At 30.5% G+C, this 8,919-nt stretch overlaps 1 protein-coding gene across 6 annotated transcripts in view; it reads left to right on the top strand.

Moving 5' to 3' along the window:
- Positions 1-8,919, top strand: part of LOC117180398 (uncharacterized protein DDB_G0284459-like) — a 201,729-nt gene that overhangs the window by 145,980 nt on the left and 46,830 nt on the right. The window contains exon 1 of one of the 6 annotated variants that reach the window (XM_033372887.1): positions 1,392-1,705. The exons of 4 other annotated variants lie outside the window; for them this stretch is intronic. In XM_033372887.1, coding sequence (XP_033228778.1) covers positions 1,703-1,705 — 3 coding nt within the window. In that variant the 5' untranslated portion in view covers positions 1,392-1,702. Of the gene's footprint in view, positions 1-1,391; positions 1,706-8,919 lie in introns of those variants that run through there. One more of the 6 variants, XM_033372890.1, reaches the window with a different exon arrangement.

Here is an 8,919-nt window from a genome sequence, read left to right on the forward strand (position 1 = left end):
ATCTTTGAACCATGGATTCTTAAAGTTTAGACACTTATTCCACCGGTTAGTGAGATTCCAGGTTAATTACAGACTCGAAAAGCTTTGGAAAATGGTTCACAACAAAAAAATAGGCACGAAAAATCACGTTTTTTTTTGTTTAAACTGCATTTTGTGATAATAAATAAATTTGTTGAAGAATTTCATTGGCACCGTCGGAAAGAGGAGATCTTAAGCAATAAAAATATATGTGTCTCAATTTTTTTTAGTGTCGAATAGTCTTAGTTATTGGCCGTTGAAAAGCAGTGTACCGGTAGTGGCGTTTTGGCCGTTTAAGGGTTAAACATTTATTTTTAAAAGTGTATATAACAAATAGCAAGGGCATGAAAACTAGTATTGAAACAGTAGTAAGAAACTTTCATTCATTTAGTTTTTAAATGTCATAATTCGTTGAAGAATATGGTATCCGCATCAAATTTATGTAAAATATACAACCCTAAAACATTTTCAAGAATAAATAATAATATTTCCAGTTTTAACACTAAATATATTTATGGATAAATCTAAGCTATCTTTTTCGGCGGAAAAAGAAGAAAGAAAACTGTAAATTAACTAAAATTACTAAACGACCCCAACCCTCTTTAACTTGAACCAAAGACCTACTCATTTGGAAATAAATCCAGTTCCCACGAAAAATCACTCATTTTTACTGCATGACACCAATCGAAAGTAAAAAATCAAAGGAAAAAGAGAGTTTCCCTGTTATTTATAGTTTTATGGCGCCACTTCTGAATACTTTTATTGTTCGCCGTTACGCTAAGTAAAACAGGTATATCTTTTAATTGCCAAATTGAGAAAAGGAAGACCTTGAAGAAGACTCCTGTTATTACTCAAAAGATTTGATCTAAACTAAATCCCACCTATTTTGGTAACCGTAGCTAATTAAGCCTAGGAAAAGTCGCTTCCGGAAGTGACACGGTTGTCAGCTGCTTCTTTGGATCGTTTTGAACTCTCCGAAGTCTGAAGTCTAAACGTGGGAGGAACACGAAGAACGATATAGGATTCACGGTCAGACTACCTGAGGAACTTTACGTTACATTACATATCGCATCGACGTTACACCAATGAATCTACCTGTTCCCATCAACTCACACATCTTCACACAAAAAACACCTCTTCCTTCCTTCTCTCTTCCTCTTTTGAACTCTCCTTGCCTCTTTTTCTCCTTCGTCCTCCCTTTCACGAACCTCCTCTTCTCTCTGGCAAACGCAGCCTTTCTTTCTTTTCCCTTCTCTTGCTGCGACTTTGCCTTTTGCTTGCGCCTTGGTGTCCCCTACCACGATTCTCATGGTACCAGCTAACCGTCCAGACTGACCAGTCTGCTTTTGAACACCGTAACGATCGTGTTCCAAGCTTCCTATGTTACTTTTATTTTTCAATCGAGTCGACAGAGTTGCAAATCTCACATATTTAACAGAGTTTTCTCAAATTCGAACTCTGTTATGTACTCTTTTTGTGAAAACTTTGTGCTTCGTTGTAAAAAAAGTGATTGTAGTTCGAGAAAAGTGTAGTTGTTCATCAATTTTGAAGTTCTGTGAGTGCACTCTTTTTGGTGATAAATGCACAGAGGGGATTTGGCATTAGCTGATGCGCTTCGAATTTAGGAAGAAAGGATTAGCAGAAAATGCACAGAAATTGTGAATATTTCGTTTAATACTGCAAAATGGTACTACTTCTTTGTTTCTTCACTGCTATTTCTTATATTTTAATTGATTCGAAATGAACCTGGGAATGGGCATATCCCAGTAAAAAAAATCGTGTACCGCTTCTGGTTTTCGAATGAAGAGATAATGAAAGCTTTCAAAATGAACAATTCAAAATTATTAAAGCCTACTTTTTTTAATCTAAGCTCAAACGTATGTAGCTTAACTCTCACATGTTCAATATTGTAACATGTATAATTAGAAATTAGAAAATAGAAGATTCAAAATTGAATACATTTATATTCTAAATTTTAAATGTTAGACAATGTCTGATGGGAAGAATCTACAATATTTGCAATTTTAAAAAGGAAGTCATAAGAATTGATCATTTTTTAGACCTTCCAACTCACACAATTTTAACACTATAAGAATTCAAAACACAACGTTTTTAAAATTGTAATATTTCAGATGAAAAAGTTACAAACTTAAAGCTTTCAAAAATGAATATTATTAAAATTAAATTTGAAGTGCATACATATATGTATAAAATTTTGCACTTTCAAATTAGAAACTTTAAATATTGAGTAAATTAAAATTAATGTCCTTAAAAATTCTCCAAATAAAAAATGTCAAGCTTGAGCCTTAATAATTGAAAAATGTTTTATTCGGATAATAAAAACAAAGAATTCAAAATGTTACATTTTTCAAATGGTTGTGTATACGCATACCTAAATTACGGTATGAATAGTCTGATTTCTCCAGTACTAATAGCGAGTGGTCGGAAACTGAAAAAGGGGGCTACTTGAGAGTTTTGTATGAATAGCCAGAATTTTCGGTATGGCTAGACATATTCGTATCGGACTTTCGGTACGCATAACCCGGAAATTTTAAGTTTAGGACGAACCCTTTAGGTTAAAAAAAGTCGCTGGGCCATTTTGGAAGTTAGAACTTCGAAAGCCCACTTTTCGAGAAAAACGCATCTAAAGTTGGTAAGTTCCGCGCCATAAGCGCACTAGTTATACTTTTTCTTCTAGCATAAAATATACACCTACTTCTGGTTTCTTTCAGGGCATGATATATTCAGTATAGACCCTAGTACCATTCTCAAACAAAACCCAAAAATAATAATTTTGACCCTGACATAGCGAAACGCGAATATCTTCTAACTAAACTATAATCGGTCATAAGGGCCATTTCATAAGGACGCCACAATGAGGAGTTTCGGGGATTCACACTTTTTTTTTTAAATTGAAACCTTTAAAGTTGCAAAAATTAAAAAATTAACCAAAGTGAAGAGTTCAAACTCAAAGCTTTCCAAATATTTGAAATTTAAAAAGTGCTGCAAATTACGAAGTTTTAAGTTAAGTGACACTTCAATTGATTTGTCACTTTTTTATTAAGAGATTTAAAAAATCTGGGCTTTCGGTCCTGCCCCCCCCCCCCCCGAAGGAAAAAAGGAGAATAACAGAAAAAGTGGGAAAAGGTAGGAACAAAGAAAAATATAGACGAATTATAAAGGAATAAATGTATCAGGAAAGTAAAGAGCGTCAAAATTATGAAAAGAAGACAGAGGAAATGAAATAAAAAAGGGACGATAAGGATGAAAAAGTTTATTAATACTTTGTGTTAAAACTATTATACTATCGAATTTTCATTTTTTGTTTGGAACATGTATAATATGTCTCGTAACTCTTTTACACAAAGATTGAAAAAACTTTTCAAACTTAACATTTAAAAAAATCATTTTTAAGTAAATACTCGTCTCTTAAAGAAAAATTAATTCTGTATTTAAAAAACTTCTCAAGGCTTTTGTCTTCTTTCCTTTATACCCGACTCAAGCCTGTCGAGTCACTTTTTCTATACTCTTGATATCTGATTCCTTTTTACCTTTTGTTAAAAAGAATTTTATTCAATTTTTTACCATTTTCATCCTCTTACTTTTTTCCAGTTTCTCCAAATTGTTTGCACCTGCAAATAATTTATTATATTTTTAAACGCCAAATTTAAACCGTTAAGAAACTTGAGTATTGTATTTTTTAAATTTGAAATTCAACACTTTTAGGTTAATTACGTTATATAAAGTATTTCAATTTGCGACATTATTTGATCAACCTTAGGCTTGAAGTGTTTTTAATTTTTTTTTCCTGTTTATTCTTGAAGATTCTGTAATTTTCACTCTAAATTAAAGCCTCAATCTGTTACAATTTATACTGATGAATTAAAAATTTCCAATTTAAATCGTTCAATGTCAAATAATTTGAGATTGAATTTCAATTTGTCTTTGTCTTTAAAAATCATTCAATTTTAAGCGTAAAATTTGCAAAATTTAATTATTTTATATTAAAGGATTACAATATTCGGATTCAAACTTAAATTGCGTAAAAAATTAAATTTTCCAAATAAAATTCTTAATATTTGAATGATGTTTGGAGAACAATATTAAGAATTTAAACATAATTCGATAGATTCTATTAAATATGCTTTTAGGGCAGTGATTTTATTGATATAATTCAATTTTTATCCCAGCCTATTCGCGTGTATATTCTACAAGTTAGCAATAACATTACACATACAAATATTATATAATTATGAGTAAAATTGTAAAGAGTTATGAATAACTATCTAACAACTAATGTAAGTCAGATCACATCTGATGAAATAAGAACCACTGAATAACGTGTGATTCATGTTTATGGAAATTGGACATGGATCACATTTTACATGTCACCTCATGTAACAAGAATGTAAATAATTTATATTGAAAAAGACTCCTTTTTAAACTACTGTCTCAATAAAATTATTCACTCGAATAATATATTTATTGTATTTTATTTAAGTTATTTTCAAATCAAAAACTTTGTTTAATTCTTATCATACGATATTTTTAAATATAGCAATTTGTTTTGTGATTCTGCTTAAAAATCTTCAAAATTGCGCTAATGTCCTTATGCACGGCTGCCGCTTAGTTCTTCATAAAAGAAATAATGACTCAATTTTCTTACAGCAGTAAAAAGTATTCCAATGAAATTTTCCCTCGTTTTTCTTCCTTGTGCTGCATTTAACTACCTTGCGCTTTTTTATAGTAGGCCTGACTTTCGTGTTATATACCAGCAGGACGTGATGCCAAACGTCAGTCATGCTCGAATAATAGTCGACTACGGAATGTTCTCACAATCAGTGTAGAATAACGGTAACTTTGGGCAAGATTTCCTTTCAGTTTCTTATAGTGCGGAAGTAGTTTGGCTTGACTTCACGAGAGTTTGATCGAGAAATAAATAATAAAACAAGAGATACATTATTTATTAAATTTTGGACATAAAATTCCTCCCACGATCTTTTATAATATTATATTCCAAGAAAACAATATTTATATACATGTTTTTTCTAAGTTTCTTTAACTAAATTACAGATTAACGTAAGAAATATATTTTAAAACGACTTCATAAATTTACCGAAATTTCTTTTGTATTATTCTATTAGTTTTTCATCGAGTTGGCAGAAGGGGGCTCGATTGGCAGCGTGCTGGGTTTACATTCCAGCTCGGCTATTGGAGGTTCGAACCCCTATCTGCAGAAAGAAGAAAAACTTTTCGTCCATTTCAATGTTTGTTTGCCTGTCATATCTGCTATTCTAAATATCGGTTTTAGATCGTCAGATTTGACTATAATGTCATGAGTCATGATTTTGTACATATTTTAGTGTACAAATTTGTTTATTGATCAGAGAATTATAAATTGATGGAACAGGTTTCGAGAAAAATTCAAATATATTTTTGACATTCAATTTGAAGGCCATATATTTTTTTTCAACAAATTTTTATGGTTAGTAAAAAGAGAGTGAAACCCCGCATAGAAACTTTTATGAACAATTTTTTACCAAAGTTGGTATTCTCATAAAACCGAGGGATTTCACCCAAAATTTATTTTCCTAAGCTTGAGCCCGATTGATTTTTGGTATGAGTTGGTTTAGAAATAATTTCACTTATGGAAATTATAGCAAATAACTGACGTAAGACCAAGTAAAAATTTATTTTTGAACAAAATTTTTTCCAAGAAAAATAAAACCTTTTTGCCCAAAAAAGAAACGTTGAAAGGGATCGTCCACATTTTACGCATAGGCTGTCATACGAAATTATATTTTATTTTTTAATCAGAGAAGCATCACGTGTTACACAAATTTCTAGGATCCCTTCCTATGTGACACTCTGTGCGGTTAGGGCACCACCCCCTCTCCCTTTATAGCATCATGTAGATTGTAGTATGTTTAAAATGTTTTATTTAATTGATTAGCCAAATAACATCGTTCGATAAAATTCTTCTTGTGAGATATTTTATTATAATGAAATACGCCGTATACTCAATGAAAAATTGATATTCAAATGATAATTAATTGCTTACCTACTTACAGTGACCACACGTCGACCATATCACTTAAGAGTCTTCACCACACTGTGTGATGTAACATATGATTGAATTCAAAATGATCTCGCATTCTAAGCGTGAATAGTATATTCTATTAAATTGAGGCCAAGGTTATATTCTAAATTTGATTTTCTTTAACCCTACCATTTTTAATTTGTTATGTAAGAATTATTATTTTTCAACTAATGAAAATTGAATTAATACCACCCAACTCTAACCAATTTTTTCAATGAAGTGTCTTGTCGTTCCACAATTCGCGATGAGTTGTCAGATATTTTTCATAAGCTTGGTTAGTCATTCCGAATTTTCGGAACGACTATTTCATTCCCTTTTCCAACTCTACCAATTTTTCGGGCCAACTGGATGGAGCCTTTTTTATAAAAAAATGTATCTGTTGAATTTACGGTCTTAGAAATGAATATTTGTAAATAATAAATAAAATTATTAAAAATATTAATAATTGCATTTACTAAATAATGTTGAAAAGGGAAATTTTGTTTACAAAGTAAAGTTGTATGCTTTCTTTGTCCGACAGAAGTGATCTAACCAAGAAATAATTGTGCAATGATCTTTTCTGTGAAAGTCGGACTGCGAGGTAATTTATTTATTTTTTTATCGTGGGTCAGCTCTGTCTTTCAGGCTCACGGCACTAAAAGAAGGAATCTCCTTAGTTCTTAGGAACTCTCTTCATTCGACTGCAATGATCCAATTTTATTACTCGTTGGGGGCACTGGTATTTTGTTCTCGGCTAGGAAATTGTAGTTCCTCATACTTAGCAGTATGACTAGAAATGCAAAGTATAAAGCTGATATTCTTGCTTTCTTAAATTAGTACTAGCAGCAACAGATTTTCCAGCAAAATGCAGCTAACAAGCTAAACCGGAGTCGCGAAATATATACGAGAATAATTACGCAAAAACTCTCTTAAGTTCTGCTTGAAATTAGAATTGTAATATAATGTCGCTGATATTTTCTTAAAAAGATTGTTGTTATTCAAGTTTCTGTTAATGTGGAATTTAAATTAAATTTTTTGTCGTCATTCTGTATGATGACGAAATGTTGATTTGAAAGTTTTTAATGAAAAATAAATTGTACTAGCAGATCCTTAAAGAATAGATTTATTTAAAAATAAAGTAGGGGTGAGTGGGGTATGGTATCTGTGCGAAGTATGGGGAGAATTACAAATAAAGGCCGTATTTTTTTATTTTCATATAGTTTTTTGCATAAAATAGCTTTCTTTGTTTAGAAAAATATTGATTCGGTGCAATTTCTGTTTTAAAATACACTTTAGAGGAGTAATTATGATAAAACTGTTTTCGTGGAAATCTATCAAAATGTCTTTGGCAGAAATTCAGTACTTACAGCATATTTTGGAATAATTAAAGCATGAAAAAGTTAGATTTTAAGAGGTGAAGTATTTCTGCGGGGAGTAAGAGGTTATAACTGCTTTTGCCACATACTTTACTTTGATTAATAAGAAAACATTAAATTAATTATGAAAATGTCTGGAGTAATATTCTTGGTCACGTTACTATTTTTCCAAAATTATTATATTATATCATTTTTATTTTACGATACTTATATTGTTTAAATAAAGAATGGTAATATGACGCTCGCCATACCCCAGGATATGAGGTACGCTGTGTGAAATGCTACATCCATAAATTAATTAAATGTAAAATAATGACTTAATTCAAAAAAAAAAAAAAAAAACTCACATTTCAATCATAATTTATAGGGCATTTAATTCAAAGCGCGACACTATATCCCACTCTTTTCTATTCTTATATAATTTAGAACATGTTTTTTGTAATATTAAAAAAGATTCTAATATGGTTTTAAGGTTAAACCGGCTAATCTTACATTATTGAAACAAATTTAGCTTGTGAAGTGACAGAGATAGAAGATCGAAAGCGCTCGACCGAGCAATTTTTGTCTTGTGGATGTATCGTTATATTTTATCATAATACAAGGACCAGTGAGCTAGCGTGACATTAAAGTTTCCATTATTATTTCCCCAGATTTTTCCAGAAGATGAAGTTAAATCCCGAAAATTGACAAAAATAGTAAATTTGACCGTTCGTTTTTAACCACTAACTTAGTTTCTATTATTAAAAAATCCTACAAATAGAGATTTTCACGCGGAATTTAATAGCCTTTCCAACGCTTCTTTACAGATTATTCTTTCTCACTTTTTCCGGATATATCCTAGGAGGAATGACTGCACGTTTTAAATAGTTCGTTTATTAGGTGTCTACATACACTTGGATGGCACTGAATTTTATTAATTAATTAAATTAATAGTGATTAAAAAAATAATAATGTAAGTTATTCTTAATGGTTCAAATTAATTCCAAATACTTCTACTATTATCAATATAGAGACATTAGAATAATAACAAAAAATTGTTTATGGAGTATTTATCTTAAATCATATATTTAACATCAAAATTGCAAAATATGAAGTCTTTTGTTTGAATTTTCACTGAAACTTTCTTTGTTTTTCATTTTTAATTACAGCTTAAAATAAAAAATAAAACCCAAATTGAATTTTTGCTTTAATTTGTCTAAAATTCTGTAATCAGATATGGAAAAATATCAATGTTTCTTTAAATTTGTAATATTTCCGCAGGTGAAATATATACAAGTAAATCAATATCTTTCAGTAGCATATGAATAGTATTTTTATGAGCTTTTATAATTTGAAACGCATTAATTTTTCTAATTTAGTCTTCGAAAGGCTGTTTGTGCATCAATTACATAAAGTTGTTTGAAATTTTAAAGCACGTGCCTCCCTTTATTAGGGTCCGTAAATTTT

Source organism: Belonocnema kinseyi, chromosome 9, assembly GCF_010883055.1.
Source record: "Belonocnema kinseyi isolate 2016_QV_RU_SX_M_011 chromosome 9, B_treatae_v1, whole genome shotgun sequence".
Lineage (NCBI taxonomy): Eukaryota > Metazoa > Arthropoda > Insecta > Hymenoptera > Cynipidae > Belonocnema > Belonocnema kinseyi.